At 53.4% G+C, this 19,341-nt stretch overlaps 1 protein-coding gene across 1 annotated transcript; it reads left to right on the plus strand.

The window, feature by feature from the left end:
• Positions 1 to 6,947: 6,947 nt before the first annotated feature.
• LOC117888329 (L-serine dehydratase/L-threonine deaminase-like) lies at positions 6,948 to 17,721 on the plus strand. The gene is made up of 8 exons (XM_034791612.1): positions 6,948 to 7,300; positions 10,774 to 10,934; positions 11,677 to 11,716; positions 12,247 to 12,386; positions 12,592 to 12,683; positions 13,718 to 13,945; positions 14,712 to 14,836; positions 16,708 to 17,721. The coding sequence occupies exons 2-8, from the start codon at positions 10,782 to 10,784 to the stop codon at positions 16,914 to 16,916; spliced, it is 987 nt and encodes a 328-aa protein (XP_034647503.1). The 5' UTR covers positions 6,948 to 7,300; positions 10,774 to 10,781; the 3' UTR covers positions 16,917 to 17,721.
• Positions 17,722 to 19,341: the final 1,620 nt, after the last annotated feature.

Genomic DNA, 19,341 nt, shown 5'->3' on the forward strand with positions numbered 1-19,341 from the left:
CATGTGTATAGGTAGGTAGTGCATGTGTGGGCATCCACAGAGTGCAAGCTGGTGGTTGTATGTGTGCATACGCATGAATGCGCCTTTTGTTCGTGTGTGTATACATATATTTATACCATCCTCTGTGTGTGTACATGTATGTATGTGTAAATTTGTGTGCATACATATTTACATGACTGTGTATGTGTTTATGTTTGCAAGCACATGAGGGCCCATGTGCATGTGTGTGGATACATATATGTGTGATCATTTGTGCATGGATGAGTATGCATGTGTATGTCCGCACATGTATGTTAATATGTGCAAATACATGTGTGTCAGCACCCGTGTTCATGTATGTGTGACAAATCAAGTGTTGTGTAGGGGCTTGTCTATGCGGGGAAGTTTTTCCATGGTAACTTTAGTTTACTCAGCATAAACTGCCTCGCAGCCACACACAAAGTGCTGTTTTCAATTTATCTGGAGTCTTGGCCCGCTTTAATCAATCTGCTTTGAAAGGCAGCAGAATGCTATTTCAGAATGAGTTGTACCGGGCTACGGTTCCTGTGAACCCACCCCTATTTTGGATAAACTATACAGCTTCAGGCAGGCCTCCCCCTGCTATCCCATACTGCATTGCTTCACACCTGAAACAGCCTCTCCCTTTACCCGGGTGCCTCCTCTGCTCATCTTGACCAGAGGTCACCTCCTTGTTTAAATCCTGGCACACACCTTTGAGATTCCAGCTCCTGGCTGGTTCCCATACCCAGAGTACATGATAGTGACCGTGCCCTGTGCTTCTGCACGGTTACATCTGAACAGGAGTCACCGAAATGCCACGCTCTACGAGCAGCTACAAGCACAAATGCAGGGACGGACCCTGTGCCAGGCCACAGCCGGGGAGTTGAGGCAGAATTATAAAAACACTAGAGACAAAATGAGACCTCCCAGGACATTTGCTTACTACAGGGCACCGGATTTTTTGCCAGGGAGGCCACTACACCCCACTACATTGTGGCTAGTTTGGAAGGCATCCAGGTGACCGTGGACTCTGAGGAGATCTTCCCCCTGCCCACAAATAGAATCATAGAATATCAGGATTGGAAGGGACCTCAGGAGATTATCTAGTCCAACCCCTGCTCAAAGCAGGACCAATCCCCAATTAAATCATCCCAGCCAGGGCTTCGTCAGGCCTGACTTTAAATCCTCCAAGGAAGGAGATTCCATCACCTCCCTAGGTAACCCATTCCAGTGCTTCACGAGCCTCCTAGTGAAATAGTTTTTCCTAATATCCAACCTAAACCTCCCCCACTGCAACTTGAGACCATTACTCCTTGTTCTGTCATCTGGTACCACTGAAAACAGTCTAGATCCATCCTGTTTGGAACCCCCTTTCAAGTAGTTGAAAACAGCTATCAAATCCCCTCTCATTCTTCTCTTCTGCAGACTAAACAATCCCAGTTCCCTCAGTCTCTCCTCATAAGTCATGTGCTCCAGCCCCCTAATCATTTTTGTTGCCAAAGGTCTCTGTGAGCCACCCAACCCTGAGCCAGAGATGGTCCCCAGGTAAAGAGACAGTTGGACAGTGCTGCTGAGGGGGCCTCAACCAGCAAGTATTATATGTTGTATTACAGCTAAGCCTTTCCCCCTGTTTTTTCTAGGGGTTCAAGCCGCAAGGCCTCCCTGGAGTTGATGCCAGTGGTTTTATTGCTCACACTTAGCAATTCCTGTGGGAGGAACTCAAAACACTTTGCAGCCATTAATAAGTGAAGTCTCACAACAACTCCAGTGAGACTCCAGAGTATCATTATCGCCATGTAACAAATAGGGAAACTGAGGCACCATGCGGTATCACAACTTGCCCGAGACGGCTCTAGAACTGTAGGGCAGAGCTGGGACCACATTTTCTGGCATCGAGCCCTGCGCCTAAACCACAAGACTATCTTCTTTCGGGGTATGAGCACCCAAGGTGTCTCAAAGCCATGAGGTAGACAGAGGTGGGACCATGCCTGTGCACTCAAACACTGCCACCATGCTGTGCAGCGTGAGGCCTGAACCCTGTTCACTGGATCAGGCCAGATGACAGGGGTTATGCCCTTGTCTTTCTGAAGAGATCCATCGGAGTTTTAACTTCCACCATCATGGACAACAAAGAGTTACTGCTCCCCTGCAGCATTACCGCCCTGGGCACGAGCCCCCCCCCTCCCCGGGAGAACCCATGAGCCGATACCCGGATACCAAGCCACATTACGGCAAGAAAGAGAAATCCAAGAAACCCAAACTACTCTGATGTAGATGGGCCATTCCATCTTATTCACACTGTCTCTCTGCTCAGGCCAGCAATGACTTTCTGTTGCCTCTGAGATACCCTTATTGGGGCTTTGTTTTGCTTTTACATTTGTCACTGTGGATAGCACTACAATCAGCCATGCTCCTCCACCTCTCAGGCAGGAATACCACCCACCATAGGTGCCGACTCCGTGGGTGCTCTGGGGCTGAAGCACCCATGGAAGAAAATAACGGCATCCACCAGCCCCAAGTGTTCGGTGGCTGGGGGAGAAGCTTGGGAAGGGTGGAGAGCAGCGAGCGGGGGACAGGCGGGGGTCTCAGGGAGGGGGCTGAGCGGTGGCAGGAAGAGGTGGAATGAGGGCAGGGCCTTGGAGGGCGGAGCGAGGGCAGGGCCTTGGGGAGGGGGCGGAGCACCCCCAAGGAAAAATAAAAGTAAGCACCTATCACCCCCACAATCATTAACGTCCTTCGTCAACGCTTGCGCATTATCATCATAGGCAGCACAACACCACCTATAGTTAAGGTTGCCCAACACGTTCCATTGTAAGCCCCTGTTTTCAGTTGCTTACAACTCGCCAAACTTTAATGACATTTTCCACACCAGGTGTTTGCCACAAGCTGATTTTTTTTAAGTTTCAGCTAAAACAGATCAGTCATTTCTGCCCGTGACGCTAGGGGCAAATATGTTGTTTTGCCCGCATTAAAAAATGCTTAGTTTCCCTGATCATACACTAAACATCACCATTAAAGTTCACAGCCGCTTCCCACTGTCTGGTTTATTTCTCCGTGAGGCACAGACTACCTTAACTTCCCCTCCCCGCCCACAGAGCTTGGACAGATCCCTAGGGACTAAGAGGTCAAAAGTGTGTGACAGCTCAGAGAACTGACTCCCAACCTGCTCCTGCTGAAGTCCGAGGGAAAACCTTTGGACCAGCCCAGGGCCAGGGACAAATATTTATCTAAGCCATTTAGTGCAGGGTCCCTTAGGAAATGACATCGCTTGTCTCCTTCTTTGCTGGCCTGGGCCGGCATCTCCCGGCAGAAGGAGGGGGCTCCACGCTCTCAGCCCCTGGCTCAGGGCAGGTTTCCTGCCGAGCTTTTCTTCTCTTAGCCCAGTTGCCAAGGGAGAGTGAGGCTGGCACAAGCAACTCCAGCAGCCCCTGCTTCCCCTCCACCCCCCTCCAGCTGTGAGGCACAATGGTCAGAGGGCAGCACCTGGCATTCAACAGCTCTGCCATGCTAGCTGGGGTGGGGGTCAGTCCTGCAGGGAGAGGAGAGAGCGGAGGAGAAGTTGGGTGTGGAAGCAGGGGAAGAGAGGAGATGGAGGTTGACTGTTAAACAGAAAGCTGGGGAGAACTGCAATAAAGGGGGAGACACCCGAGTCCTTAGGGGGGCCCCCAGTCAGCAGTATGCTGCTCACACTCTGCCCCATGGCGCGTGAGCAGAATTCTGACACTCCTTCAGCTGGGTGAGAACCCCGGACTTCCCCAGGGCAGCCTGTCTGAGCCGGCCTGGGGTTGGCGGGGGGAGGAGGGTGTGTGCTACTCCTTGGGGTTGAGGGACGAATTAGAAATGAAACATCCCCATTTGTCCGTCCAATGTCCCCACCGCCTTTTCTTTCCTTTGCCTCCTAACTCCTCAGTCCCCTCCTCACATTCCAGCCCCTGCAGACCCCAGTAATCGCCTTCTCCCGGCTGAACAGATCAGCAGGAAGGATCTGGCTTGAGAGTGCCAGCTGCCCCTGGTAGCAGAGCCAGACACTCACCCTGGGCAGCCGCCGGTGGCAGGTGCCCTGTGTCTGATGGAACGGGCGACGTTTCACTCTACTCTTGCATTGCAGCCGCTCGGGGGATCCCCTGCCTTCCCCGATAGTTTAAAGCTACAGCACAAGTAAGGCCTGTTCACTGGAACAGTCTTCCAGGTGCCCTGCTCTCTGTCCATTCATGCCCTGAGAATTGGGGCCGGGGTATTAAAGACTTGGGGGTCCCAGGGCATGAGTGTCTCAGTCCTGGAGACCTGCACTCTCATCCTGCTCTGGGGGTTCTAGGACTGAAGCCACAGGAGTTGCGGCAGAGTCTGGGCGTGAGGTGGATCAGCATTGGGGGACCCAGGACAGGGAGAGCAGCAGGGGGGCTGGGGGCTGAGGGAGATTGGCAGAGCTACTGTAGGTGGGGGTGCGGGAGCACAGTAGGGGAGGAAGCATTGTCTTGTGGTTAAAGCACAGAGCTGGGCATCGGGACGTCCAGATTCTTTGCCTCTGTCTGCCACAGATATCAGGTGCCCCTGGGCAAGTCACCTCACCCCTCTTGTCTGTTGGCTCAAGCTGTGTATTCCCCTCCCCTTGGGGATAATACAGCTCTTCTGCTGCAGGTTGATTCGCAGCGGCTTTGGGCGGGGAAAGCAAAGCACCTGGGCGATCTTTGAGAACCACAAACTCCACAACAGCTCGAGCCCAGCAAACCCGGAGCAAAGCAGCGTCAGCCGACAGGGCACCGGCATGGGGATAACCAACAGGCACGAGCTGGGGGAGCAGCTTGGTTGGCAGACCCCGTTCTCCTGCTCACCGCGGGATACAGCGGAGGCCGTCTGTAATGCAGTTCAGGGCCCCAGTCAGCAGAGGCCTAACGCAACTCTGAAGTGGAGCCGCGGCCCGGATCCCCGAGCCCAGGAGCAATGGGGGGCTCTCGTTCTATTCCCGGCATTTCACTATGTCCAAGGGGGTTCGGCTGTGTGAGGGGGCAGTTCCCCTGGGGGGTTGTTACTGCTCAAGCCCGGGCAATGACACAATGGGACACGTTAAGGTGTACAGAATTCAGGGTGAAGAAGGTTGATCCAGTTAAATAATGTTTGCATTTGATTCTGCCAACCACTGGATATTCCTGACCCCAAAAAAGCCATAACAGTGAGCGGAAGGGCCCATCAACGGCTCCACCTGCACAGCCCTCAGCTGTAGGGCTCCAATCCCACCCCCATTGCCAGTCGCCACCTGCAGGAGGCCGTGGGAGGAGCTGGGGAGATGCTCAGGGCAGCAGTGCCAGCAGGAGGCAGTATGCCACACTCCTGGCTATCGACGGCCCCATCTCCCCACTTGCTCAGCCAAATTCAGCCCCTGGATAAAGAGCAGCTGGCTAAGGCCGAATGCAGGTGAGACCGATGGGAGGTCGGTAGGAAGAGAGAAGTGCTTTGAAGAACTTGCCGCCTCCTCGGAGCAGGGATCACTTTTCTGTTCTGTGCCTGTACAGCGCCTGGCACAGTGAGGTCCTGGTCCGTGGTAATGCAAATAATAATAGCCTGCAACATTCTCCACGATCGAGGGCACCTGACCTCACACTGCCAAATCCTTCTGCAGCCTTACGATCTGTTTGGACTTGCCAGTGCTGTTAGCTGCTCAAAGAGCGCCCAAAACACCCACTTCCAGCTGCCACTGACCCATGGACTGCATCCCAACCCATTGGTCAGAGACCTGCCCACGGCAAGCCATACACTGGTGACATGTAGGCATGTGTAGTGCAACTCACTGGACCAGAGTCTCGTCCCTACACCACTGTCAATCAGGAGTGAATCTTCATGGAAGTCAGTGGTGTTACACTGGCCTCAGAGTGGGGTAAGTGAGATGAGACTCCGGCCCTCTATGTCTACAACACTCCCTGAAAAAGCACCAACTGGGACAAAATACAGCAGCCCCTCGCTAGGTCATCATGTGCCTCCATCCCCCTACCCACCCCGGTATCTGCTCTCTGTACCATGTCCCCACTGAATAGCAAGTCCAGGGCAAGGTTTCTGTCCTCACACTCAGCACCCTCCCTGTGACTGGCCCAGGCTACCGCAGTGACGCCACCATCACAACCACACAGAACAGCTAAGCTCCCCCCCAGAACTACATAACTATGAATGTATATGGGGAGGCTCAGAGAGCAGGAGACAGAACTTTCAGACCAACTGGAACGTAGACTTTGGAACTCCCTGCCACAAGAGTTCCCAGGCTCACCATTTTCAGAACTAAATTCAAAAAACTCTCTCTGACTTAGCTTTCCCTACTCAACACACCCGCACTCTCTAGCTCACCTCCCTCCCCAAAGAGAATACCAAACCAATCCAGCATTTGCTTCTACAGGCTGGGAATGAACGGAGATTAGTATTGTTATTTCTCATTTGAAATAGTTGGGAGGTGCCGGTAGATGGAGGCAGGAGGCCCAGCAAAGCTAACTGACTTGTGATCACACAAAATCAAGAGCAAATAGAACCCTGAAGTCCTGCCCCATTTAATCATTTCATGACACTGCCTCTTAAAAAGTAACTAACTATAGAGATGCAAACGTTCCAAAGTCTGGAGGCGAAGCGGGAGTGAGAGAAAGATGTGGGGTAGGAGAGAGAATACAAATAAGCCAGGTTTGGAGAAGCGGTGAGCTCCGGGTTATGAACTCCTTCGTCTGTTCCAGTCCCTTGCGTGCATTTCTCTGAGCCAGCAAGGGGACTGGCTGGCCTTGTGAAAGCAAAAGGGCCCCCCTGCCTTTCCCCCTAATCATAATTCCAGACCTAGCTCTTCAACCTGGTTTGAGCCGGCTCAGAAACATCTGATGCAAGGAACCTTTGTCTGAGCAATGTCCCTCCCCAGCGTGCGTCACCCTCCTTTTGGCAGGGGAGTGCCTGAAATAGGCTCTTTTCCTTTTGCACAGAGCCTGAAGAATTCCCCCTCCCTGACCTCTTCCCTTTTGGTATGGTTGCTGCTGGTTTCCCTTTAGCTGGAATCTCTCTGCTGAGCAGGGGAGGGGAATGACATCAGAGGCAAGGGGGTGTGGGGGGGTGCCCCATTCCCCAATTGGCCACCAAGCACAAACCATGGGCCTATAAAACTTGCCAAGGGACTAGCATCCTCCAATGAGACCGTGGCTCCACAGATTACCCTAGCTGCCGAGAAGGGACCACAGGAGACCGGCAGCCTTGCTCACTCCTGCACTGAACAGCTGCAGCCTCTAAGCCATCAGGGCACACATTAGCTAAAGGCCCTGCCGCTCTGCTCTAACGCTAACCGGTAAGTGCCTTCACTTTCTTCCTTTCCCAGCACACAGTGAGATTATCATCTGTTACTAATACATACATAGGAAGGTGTGGTCAGTGCACAGGGCTGGAAGCACTTGTGTTCTAATCCCAGCTCTGACACTGACTCCTTCTAGGGTCGTGGGCAAGTGACTGCATCATTCCGTGCCTCAGTTTCCCCCTCTATGCATTGATGATAACAGCATTTCCCTGGCTGAGAGGGCTGTTGGGTGGCTGGATTCAAGCTTCAGAAGAGAGGTTTGGTGAGCTGAATTAGGGAAGGTTTCAGAAGTGCTCCTACTTACCTATTGTGCTTTCATCACCGTAGCAGCTGAAGATCTTTGAAGAGGAAGGACAGTCATTTTCAAAACTGGCCCCTGATTTTTTGATTGTCTCGGTTTCTTTGGTGCCTGACCTGAGATTTCTTTTAGGCCAGAATAAGTGGCCACTTGTTCACAAAACTGTCCCTCAACTGCTTTGTCCAGTGCAAGTCCAGTAATGACTGATCGGGTTTCTGTGACGGGCTAGGCAGCTGCTCAAACCTATGCGGAGTCAGGCAGCGCTACGGGGCTCTGCACACTTTTAACAGTAATAAGCAGGATTCCAAAGGAGGTTGCTTCGCTGTCTCTCCCTCACACACAGGCTGCCCCATGCCTCTGTCTCCCTGCTGGATCTCTGGGGACCTCTCCCCCATTCCTCCCTTCCTTTTCCAGCTTTTAACTCCCAAGTCCCTGCACTTCTGCCAGTGCCTGTCTAACCAAGAAGGACTCACTTTGGAGCCACAGGCAGCCGGATGGCCAGAGCAGATGCTGTGGGGCAATGGTGTAGCCTTCTCCTCTCCTCCTTCCACACCCTCTGACCCAGCCCCACATGCCAAGCGACTTGCCTTCACAGGGATGGTCTGTTTGTGTATTTCCCCTGGCAAATGATCCTCCAGGGGGATCAGCTGTAAATGGGATGGCACTGAGGTAAGGCCCAGAGCTAAGAGAAGGGTTTACAGCAGCATTGCAGCGGGGGGATCTCTTTCAGCTCCGAGACCGTGTCCCCCCTGCAAATAGGCTGTCCCTGAGTTAGCAGCAGCATCTTTGCCTTGTGCATGTCTACAGAATGAAATCCCCTGATTGGACTCATGTCTGAAGACAGATGCAGTACGGGCAGTAGCAGGGTTAGTTTCACACACACATGCCCCAACATTGTGCCTCTGTCTCCACTTCTGGGATGAGATAGGAGTTCAGAACCATGGTATGGTCAGTCCTCTGCCTAGATGCTAACTAGGCCCACTTAGGGGGGTGGACTGCGGTGACGGAACGGGATTGAAACCCCTAAGTCACTCCACACAGAGCTAGGTGGGAATGCTACACAGGAGGCCCTGATCTCCACAGCTGGTTGGGAATTTTTCACCAAAACATCTTTCCATCCGAAAATGCTGATTTGTCAAAAACGAAACTTTTCCTAGGAAAAGGTCAGTCTTGAGAAATGTTTCGACTGAAAATTTTTTTTAACAAAGTTTCAAAATTGCCAAAATGTTTCATTTTGCCATGTTCTAAATAAAAAAAGTCCAGTTTGCCAATTCAAAATAACTTTGTTTCAACTTTTAAGCTAATTATAAGTAAAAAAAATAATGATCAAAATTGGAACAAAACATGTAAATTGACCAGAACCAAAATTTGTGTCAGATTTTTAATTTGTGGGAATTTTCAAGTTTGACATTTTGTCCTGATTCGGGAAGGGAACATTTTTTGATATCGCAAAAGTTTTCATGGACCAAGAAAACCATACTGCTGGCCAGATCTACTCTTTACTAATAATTACTGATTCATGGAGCTGGGGTAACAACAACAACAACAAAATCACAACCCCCCCCCCCTCCACCTCCCAATCCCACAACAAACAATGGCTTTTTGACCAAATCAAAAAATTTTGTTTGGCTGAAATTTTTCAAAGAAAACTGAGAAACATTCATGTGTGTTTCTTTTGGATGCAGTGAGAGGGAAAAAAGGGGGCAAAAAACCAAAAAGCATTTTTATATAGGTATAAAAATCCCTAAAATTCGGTGGAAAAAATTAGCACAAAATGAAAACAATTTCAAGTTTCTCATGGAAGAAAAAAAACTTTGCGTTTTTTGACCAGCTCCACTGAAGTATCAATTCAGTGCATTCTAAGGAGATTATAGACAAAAATGAAGGGAGGTCTTTGACCCCCAAAGAACCTACCTTCCAGACATACCGATAGACAAGGGATGGGGGGCAGTGATTGAGTGTGCCAGGTTAACCATGCTAGCCAAGTGTCTTATGTCCCCCTCTAGTGGCTGGTCCATGTAGAGGATAAAAGCCCACTACTGCTGTTAAGCTACTGTAACTCAAGTGGCAGCAGCAAGGAGGACCCTGGAGGCCCCAATTTGCAATCCTGCTGATGGCCTGTGGTGGGGATGTTACACAGGCATCTTACTAGCTCCATGGTCTGTTTTGCGCGTGTCATTTACTCCCCGTCATCGAGGGGAAAAGGTGGGTTTATAGACCTCGCCGTGTTTTGAGAAGATTATCGAAGGGTGAGTGAGGGCAGGAACATGGCAGACTGTGCCCACGCCTAGCAGGCCACGTGGAAGACAGGACAGGAGTGGAAGAAAGACACAAATGGACGATGGAGCTTGGGATACAATCTACTGACTGACCTGGGGTCACATGGGAGTGGCATTCAAGCCAGGTCTGGATTTGGCCCCTCAAGCTGAAAGGCTCCATATCCCATTCCCCCCAGTGCAGTTCATCCTGAATGACATCTGTCACACACAGGGATACAAAGTGCTTAGCCAAAGGGAGCCATAAGCTAAGGGGCAAAGGAAGATTTTAATGTGAAAATCTACAGAGAGAATGGGACTCGGACAAATCCGGCAGACACAGTCCAGCATGGCCTGCAACTGGGGAGCACAGAGGGGACCAGATCTACACCAAGAGCTGAGAAGAGGGAGTGGATGGACCTGAGGTCACGGTGGTTGGATAGAGGTGGCCAGAGAGAGCCTTGGGAGGGTGACATTTTGGGCAGGGACCCATGTACCCCAGGGCAAATTGGGTGTCGATTCTGCAACAAGATCCCCTGGTTATTTGATGTTGGTTCCACACTTTCATTGGGACACAGATTTTTTTGCATTGTCCACGTGGGAGAAGGGAGAAGCTGGAACAGCTGGGTAGGGGGAGTTGGGGCTATTTATGCCTAGGGAAGAGGTAATTTGGAGGTGAGGCCTAAATAAATTAGCTGAAATGATCAGCAGTGAAACAGTTAACCATCCTTACACTTGAGCCATTATTAGGCTTCAGTGTCAACAGTTCATTGAAATTAATGGGCAGCTCACACCTCTATAAAATGGGAACTGAGACCCCGGAGCATAAATCCATAGCAAGAACTGGGTTCCATGGTAAACCCACAGAATATCCTGGGTGCTGATGATGGGTCTTATTTCCCTTATTCCCTCAGAGCCCAGCATGACTTCTGCCAGGAGCTTGCATGTGAACACGCCCCTGAGGGACAGCGTCCCGCTCTCCAAGGTGGCTGGCACCAACGTCTACCTGAAGCTGGACAATGCTCAGCCCACAGGCTCCTTTAAAATCCGGGGCATCGGCCACCTCTGTAAAACGGTACAGACTCTGAGCGGCACTGCCAGGGGCACAATGTTCGATTGGTGGGGAAAGAAGATTGCAGAGCCAAGCTGGATTGTGCCATCGCTGGCCAGGGGGGTGGGGGTGGAGAGATGGCGGGTAGCTGGGAATCTGGGATCCATTTGCAGCAGACACAGCAATCCAGTTTGGGCATTCCCTGCAGCAATCCCATATACTGTAGGGAGCATTAGCCCATGAAGCCTGACCTCGAACTAGGGGTGACTAAGGATAACCTGGCCTGGATTCCTGTGCCCACCTGGAATGGACTCTGGTGCCACCCCTAGGAGGGGAAGAACCTGGCCTGGGTTCCTGTGCCCACCTGGAGTGGACACTAGCTATGCTCCCTACATCTCTCCAACTGGCTGCCTTTGAGCAGCAGACGCCAGCAGTCCCATAGCAGACACCTGATCCTGGGCGGGCGCCCACCGAACCATCTGCTCTCAGACTGGAAGAGGAGGGTGGAAATTGCTGAGACTCCACATTATTGGGGCTGCGGGAGCAGAAGGGAGGCTGCTGCCTGGCCTGGCGTGGTCATGGTGGCTTTGATGGTGATGCAGAGACTCTACGGAAGGGGCTGACGAGAGGCATAAAAGGAGAATGACCTGAAGTATCCAAGGGGTTGGAGGGGTTAGACTGCAGAGAGAGGAGCAGCTCTTGTGCAGTCACCAGCGGAGGCCACGTTCACTCCCACTCACTCCTTCCTCTTGCTTTGTCTCCACAGTGGGCGGAGAGAGGCTGCGAGCGCTTCGTATGCTCCTCAGGTGAGATACACCAACCCAGGGCCTGGCTCCCTGAGGGGGCGGGTGGCTGTGTCACGCCCAAGCCCATACTGCCCCAGAAACTCACAGGTGCTAGCTCCTCTCCTTGGGCCTGGATGTAAATAATGCCCACAAGGATGCCCAGGAATCCAAATCCAGGCTGCCTCCTGCTGGCTGGTGCTGCTATTGGTGGGACAATTGCCAAAAGAAGAGAAGCCCCAGTGATGGTATTGGTGTGGGTCATGCGAGGGTGGCAACAGGGCTTTAGACATCTTTGGTCACATGGGAAATGCAATGTTGAGTTCCTGGGAGGTTACAATCCTCCCCGCCACACCCTGACACTGTCTTCCTGTTGGGGTGCTGCAAGATTCCCACCCCTCCTGAAACTCCTGGGCAGCCGCCAGGCGTGGGGAGGGCCAAAGGAGAAGAGGGCAGAGGGACACACTGCTTTGGGAGGCACCAGAGGCAGCACTGTGACCTCTACTGCACGGTGGGATGCAGGAAACCATGAGGCCCAATGTGGTTGCTTTTAGGTGGCAATGCTGGCCTGGCAGCTGCCTACTCTGCCAGGAAACTGGGCATCCCAGCCACCATCCTTGTGCCCACGTCCACGCCAGCTTTCACCATCGAGCGGCTGAAGGATGAGGGGGCCACTGTCTGCATTGTGGGAGAGGTAGGTATGTGCATGGCTGGGTGAGGGGGTATATGAGAGACAGCAGACTGCCTGCCTGGGGTGAGAACCTCAATATCTCCCCCCACCATGCCCCAGAGCCAGGACTGGGACAGATCTGCAGAGGGAGCTGCCCCACTGGCTGTGAGGTTCATGGTTCTGTCTATAAGCCTCTGTGAGTGGCTAATAAAACGTCTCTTCTCTGCAGATGCTGGATGAGACCATAGAACAAGCCAAGGAGCTGGTGAAGAACAACCCTGGCTGGGTCTATGTGCCCCCTTTCGATGATCCCCTCATCTGGTACGTGGCCTGAGGGAGGGGTGGACACCAGAGGCTGGAAGGCTTCGTTTTAGCCATTGCTGCCTATTAACATCCCTGCTAGCCTGAGTCACCGTGGGCCGAGATTAAATCCGGCTGCATGCAGCCCCAACAAGGTCATTCTGTGTTGCACACAAGGGGGTGGACTATCTAAGCAGAGTTCAGAGCGGTAGCCTTGTTAGTCTGTATCAGCAAAAAGAACGAGGAGTCCTTGTGGCACCTTAGAGACTAACAAATTTATCTGGGCATCAGCTTTCACCCTCTGGTTGGACTGCGATGGTGTGGCCACCATCTCTTGGCGCACCAGGCGTGGGATCCAGCATGGAGAGAGAGTGCATGTCCATTGACCACCCACTGTTGTGCCCCACGCACCACATGGTGAATCTCTAAAGTCAGCGCATCCACAGAAGCTGGTGCCACCAGCCAAGGCTGGATAGCTGTGCATTGAACCTGGGTTGGGAGCTAAAGGACGTAAGAAAGGGAATCCACGCCCATTTCCATGTTCGTTCAGATCTGGGCTTCCCCGGCACTGATACGCCCCACCCCTGCCCTAAAAACAACAGCTGCATCTCAGTACCATTGGGACAAGTGCCTTAGAAAGTCCTATAGCTGGGAAGACTTACAGGGATCCTCCCACCACAGGACCTCAGCCTGCTTGTCCACACAATCCCTGGCCTTCTAGTTCTCACGCCTGGGCCTGTTCTGAGGTGTCACTCATCCCCATAGGCAGTGAGATGCAGCCTGAGCCGCGTGACTCTTTCAAAGCTGAAATGATCTCAGGCTGCTAAACCAAAGTATCCCAGACTGGGGGGAGACCCAGCTTCTCTGATGTTGGAGTGAACCAAGAGTAACTCCACTGAACTCAGGGGGATGACACTGGTGTCGCCGAGAAGAATCAAGACCTGTATTTTCCAGGCTCTTCTAGAGAAATGGGGTCAGGACTGTTGATCTCGGGTCATCTCTAGCCATGGCCTTCCCTTCCCTTGGTCCCGCTCCCACTTGCTATCTCCCTGTAGGGAAGGCCACACGTCCATAGTGAAGGAGCTGAAGGAAGACTTGGACTCCAAGCCTGGGGCGCTGGCCCTGTCTGTGGGAGGCGGCGGGATGCTGTGTGGAGTGGTCCAGGGCCTCTGGGAGGCAGGCTGGGAGGATGTGCCCATTGTTGCCATGGAGACCAAAGGGGCGCACAGCCTGAATGCGGCCATGGCTGCTGGGCAGCTGGTGACGCTGCCAGAAATCACCAGGTGAGTGAGGGGAGGAGGGCGAACGGGAGCGCTCGGCCTGTGACCCGATGTTAAGGGAGAGGAGTCGTGGCTTGGGGTGGGCTAGGCAGAACCACGGCTTGGGGGCTGATGGAGGAGACATTTGAGGCAGCAGCCTCACGATTCCCCTCCCTGTTCTCTACTCTGCAGCCTACATGTCTTGGATGCTATTTGGGTTTGACTTACTCCTCCCATGGGGCTCCTCCACCCAGCCCCCTCCTGTGCATAGCACAACAATGCTGCCCCACCGGGGGGCAAAGTTCTCTGGGCACTGCAGATGGGGGTAAGCACTTGGGCCCAGAGCTACAAAATTAAGCTCCTTTGTGCTCTAGGGAGAGGTAGGAACCAGGCTTCACCAGCAGGTAACGCATGCCACGGACAGCCAATGGCAGCAAGGGAGAACTGAAAGGGCTGTCTGTCCAATCAGAGACAGGGGCCAAGGGAAGATGCTCAGACAAGGGATTGCTCAGTGCTACCCAATGTGGTAGCAGCACTAAAGCTGGGGCACTCCGTCCTGTACAGAGAGATGCAGCATGAATGCAGGGATCCCTGCTCTGGCAAGGGGAATGTGTGGGGGGGGGGAGGTCAGTGAGGCCCCACCCCAAGATCTCACAGGGCCCTGCCTGAAAAACCTGGCTGCCTGCATGCTCGCAGGGATAGAGCGCACTGACCTTACAAGGGTATGCTGTGGGGACTCCATCATCACCAGCTGAGGTGTCTCTTTCCTCTTCTCCTCTCCTGGCTGCAGCGTCGCAAAGACCCTGGGGGCAAAGACGGTGGGAGCGGAGACACTGAAGCTGGCCCGAGAGCACCCAGTCTTCTCAGAGGTCGTCACGGACCAGGAGGCAGTCATGGCCATCGAAAAGTTTGTGGGTATGTAACAGCCCCCCTCCCAGACAGCAACACGCCAAAGGAGGGTCCTTTGTTCCAGGGCATTGCTGCTCCCCAGAGGTGAATAGCCCCGCTGACCATGGCCAGGGGGTTCTAGTCGTACAGCACGGCAGGGACGGTCTGTGTCCCATTCATTTGCCAAGTCATCCCCACACAATGGCTGCCCATTTCCCTGCAAGTTGCAGGCTCCTCACCCTTCTGCCCATCCCCAAGCAGGTGCTGCCCCAGTACCAGATTGTGCCTGTAACAGGTCAAGGCCTCCTGCTGCCTCCTAGTGGCAGGTACACATCCCTGCAGGTCTCACAAATCATTATAGAGCCCACTAGACTAGAGAGACAACATGGATGAGGTCATAGCTTCCATTAGACCAGCTTCTGTTGGTGAGAGAGACGAGCTTTCCAGCTACACAGACAGACAGAGCTCTTCTTCAGGTCTGGGGAACAAGTGTCAGAGCTAAATACAGGGTGGAACAGATTGTTTAGCATAAGTAGTTAACATCTATTTCAGGGGACCTTTCAAGGTAAAGTGGCCCATTAACACCCCTCCAAGCATGGGAGGAAGGGGGAGAAGGCAGCAGGGAGGAAGGGGGTTGTTAGTGGGTTACAGATTGCTGTAATAAGCCATAAATCCAGTGTCTGTTCAGTCCATGATTTTTAGTATCTAGCAAAGTTATGAATTTAAGCTCCCCGGCTCACCTTTTGAAAGGGTTGTGCGGGTTTCCTTTGAGGAGGAGGGCTGAGGGGTCCGCTCTAGAGTGATCACTTTGTGAAAAGTGTCCCCCACAGGTGACAGGGTGTTTTAAAACCCACCGGAAGAACCTGGCCAGGGCTCCTCTTCCAGCCCAAACCATACTCTTAACAAAAATGTCACACGGGACTGCTTCTCCAGATCCTTCCTAAATCTCAAGCCACTCCCCTTCCTGATGTGCAGGAGCACTGGATTCTCCCCTTCCCACTCACCCTGACAAATGAAGCTTTTAAACAGTCCTCCCCAGGCCTTGGCTTTTAAACCTGAACCCCAAACAATTACCCCACCCCCCGGGCTTTCCTCTGAGATTCTTTCTGCCTGCTGCCACCCAGACCTTTGCCTGGGTCCTCTTTATAGAAAGCACGCCTGGCCCCACCCAGCTGGGACAGATGCCACCAATTGAAGTAGCACCAGGTGGGTTAAACTGGCCCCACTGAGAAGCAGCAAAGGAACTGGTCCCCTTGCCTCTTAAAGGGGCAATGCATCCTGTGACTGCCAATGAGAATGCCTCTCCTGCAACCCGCTGTGTTCCCTAGAGCCACAGCTGTCCCCACGTCCCTGACAGGCTAACAAGCCTCCCTCCACGCGCTGACCCTATCCCCTCCCTGCTTCCTCGCTCAGAAACGGCCTGTGGGGCGGAGGAGGGGAATCCGACAGAGCAAGCGAGAGCGCCCCCTGCTGTTCTCATTACCCCGGGGGGTGGTCAGTTAGTTTCTGCGTGGCCCTGACTACAGGGGAGAGCAGTGGCTGCGTTGACCGTGGCCAAACAGGTCATTCTCTCCTAGCTTTGCCCTTGGGAGGGGAAGAGCCCCCCACAAGCTTTTCCAGCCCGTTTGTGGCTTGTTCTCTCCACTGGCCCTTCCCCCGAGAGCTGTCATGGATCAAGGCCAACTTCCCCCCCCCCCCCCCCCGTCGGCGCCTTGAAGCTGGTGAGCCCCCTCCCCGTTCATGGGCCAGCAGCTCACCACCCGGGGCAGCCAGCTCCATGTCACCCCCCACCCCTGCTAGCTGAGGTCTCCTGCCCTGGGATGGGCCAGTGACCCCAAGGCTGCTGGGAGCACCAGCTAGCCCCTCCCTCATCTCTCCTCCCTCTCCCCCCCATGCAGACGATGAGAAGATCCTGGTGGAGCCGGCCTGCGGGGCGGCGCTGGCTGCCGTCTACAGCGGCGTGGTGCAGAGGCTGCAAGCGGAGGGGAAACTGGGCCGTGCCCTGGGCTCCCTGGTGATCATCGTGTGCGGGGGCAACAACATCACGTTGGCCCAGCTGCAGCGTCTCAAGGAGCAGCTGGGCATCCAGAACGTCATGGCGGCCTAGGCTGGCAGGGCACCACACGGGGGGGAGGGGCGGGGGAGGGACGGGAGCTCTGGAGTTTTATCCAGGGCCTTATTTTAAGCGTGGGATGCTGGTTTTAACAGTCAGCACATTGGCAACGATGTTCGTTTCTAACTTGTGGTCACGTCACGTCGCCTCGCCTCGAGCGCTGGAGCACACGGGCGGAGGCTAAACCTAGGGCTCCCAACCTGCCTACAACTTCCAGGCAGGGGTTCGTCCCCAGCCCCTGAGCAGGAAGGAATCTCCCCCAAGGTCCACACCTCCGCACGCTGCTGTGCATTATTATCGACATCTGTTCCAGGAGCCCCTCCAGGCCTGCTCGGAGATCAGGGCCCCGTTGTGGCAGGCACTGCCCAGACACGTAGTGAGAGACTGCCAGCTCTTTGGGAGCAGGGTCTATCTAGCCCGACAAAGGACGGGAAAGAGGCCCGGAGAGAGGAAGTGATTTTGCCCAAGGTCACCCGGCTGAGTCAGGAATAAACCCAGGTCTCCTAGCTCCTTCTCCACTGCCCTGACCACCAGGCCATGCTGGGTAACTGACTCACCTTCTGCAACACCGGGGCATGTTTAGTCTGAAGAAGACTTGGGGGGAGTCGGGGACCTGATCGCAGTCTTCAGATAGGTTATAAAGAGGCTGTGATCACTGTTCTCCGTGTCCACTGGCAGTAGGACAAGAAGAACGGGGCTTAATGTGCAGGGAGAGAGATTCAGGTTAGATATTAGGAAAGACTTTCGAACGCTAAGGACAGTTAAGCTCTGGAATATGCTTCCAAGGGAGGCTTTTAAAGACAGGTTGGACAAACACCACTCAGGGGTGGGCTAGGTTTACTTGGTCCTGCCTCAGAGCAGGGGGCTGGGCTCGAGGTCCCATCCCGCCATCCATTTCTGAGGTGAGCTCCCAGGGCTGGATGGACGGTAGCTCTGTTTTGGCATAGCCAGGAGACCCACTACCAAACTAGATCAGCCACTGGGTTGGTCTGATCTGGCCTGCCGCAGTGGGCTGATCCTTACCTTGATGAAAGCTTGAGCTGGTGTAAAATACCATTGGAATTCCTCGCCTAGCGGTTGCACAGCCCATGCCTTCTGGGGAGGTCCCTCATGCCTGTTGGTTTAGCATCACTGTCTTAGCAGCCTGGACCTCTTAGCACGGGGGCGGAGAGCAGGCCGGGTCAATGTCTCTGGAGCTACTACCTCTTTCACTTCACTGCCTACGCTGCCGGCTGCAGTTGTCGGGGAAGGTTTTGTGTAACGTGAGGTTAGTCTGAGGCATGAGTATTGGATGTTGTAGCCAGAATTCAGCATGCCTTAACATGCTGGCTTTTCTAATAGTGTCCACTATTTAACTTTTTGCATGTAAAAAAAACCACCTGTATTTCTATAAGGCTGCGTCCCTCGTTTGTTTCCAGACAGAGCTGCACGACCATTTTAAGTGAGGCTGCCCCGGTGTCACCATCTTGGGATTTTATCTTGCCTCTACTCCTTGGAGAACCTGAGCGCCTCATAACCACCCTGTGAAGCAGGGCAGGGCTGTTACCCCATTGTACACATGGAAATCTGAGGCACAGAGAGATAAATGACTTGCCCAAGGTCATCCAGAAAGTCTGTGGCAGAGCAAGAAATGGAACTCAGGTCACTAGCTGATACCCTAACCCTTGGACCATCCTCCCTCTCTACTGTGAAAATGTAACAACTCTTTTCCGTAGGAGTTTGAATCCAGAAACTTTTGTACCAAAGCACAGGCCCCTGCCACCTGAGTTAAGGGAATAGCTCCATTAGCTATCAGGGCAGTAGTAGGTTTTCATCCTTTAAGTCAGTGGTTTCTCACTTTTGCAGCCTGAAGGCTGAACGTATTGTGACACACAAGGTCAAGGGCTAGAGTTTATAATTTGGGGGGTAATTCTTGTGTCCTGATCTGCACCTTTTGTGCTGCTCAGGTGGGGCAAAAGGAAGGAAAGTTTGATTTCCCCCCACACCCCAATGTAAGACAGTCCCCATTGGCTCAGAGCCAGCATAGCTGGCTCCTCTACCTCCCTCTTTGGAAGTCCTACAGTGTTAGGGAGAGTGGCTGGTTTCTGGCTGTCTCCAGCTGGCATGTGATCCCTAGGAGGCTGTTGCCACTTGGTGAAAGGCAGAGCAACCCCAAGGCTGCTCAAACCAGATTTGGGGCAAAGCCTCTTTCCTCACCTCTCCTGTGATGGCCTGTGTGGGAGACAGGAGGTATCATGTGCAAGGAGCATCCCTTGTCTCAGGCAGAGCCAGTAACCCTCCTCTCCTACACTCCCTTGGGCTCCCACAGCCCAGCAGCAGGGCAGAAAGAACCACTCTCACCTCCTTCCCCCGCAATGCTGCAGGCCACCAGCGGGGGCAGTACTGAGAAACTGCATTCCCAGCTCACACTGCAGCTGCT

This window comes from Trachemys scripta, chromosome 15 (assembly GCF_013100865.1).
Source record: "Trachemys scripta elegans isolate TJP31775 chromosome 15, CAS_Tse_1.0, whole genome shotgun sequence".
Lineage (NCBI taxonomy): Eukaryota > Metazoa > Chordata > Testudines > Emydidae > Trachemys > Trachemys scripta.

Bases quoted from the DNA above. Each gene is read 5' to 3' on its own strand.
- LOC117888329 (XM_034791612.1), top strand. From the start codon at position 10,782: ATGACTTCTGCCAGGAGCTTGCATGTGAACACGCCCCTGAGGGACAGC. The intron at 10,935-11,676 runs GTACAGACTCTG...TTGTCTCCACAG, and splicing joins TCGGCCACCTCTGTAAAACG to TGGGCGGAGAGAGGCTGCGA. The intron at 11,717-12,246 runs GTGAGATACACC...GGTTGCTTTTAG, and splicing joins GCGCTTCGTATGCTCCTCAG to GTGGCAATGCTGGCCTGGCA.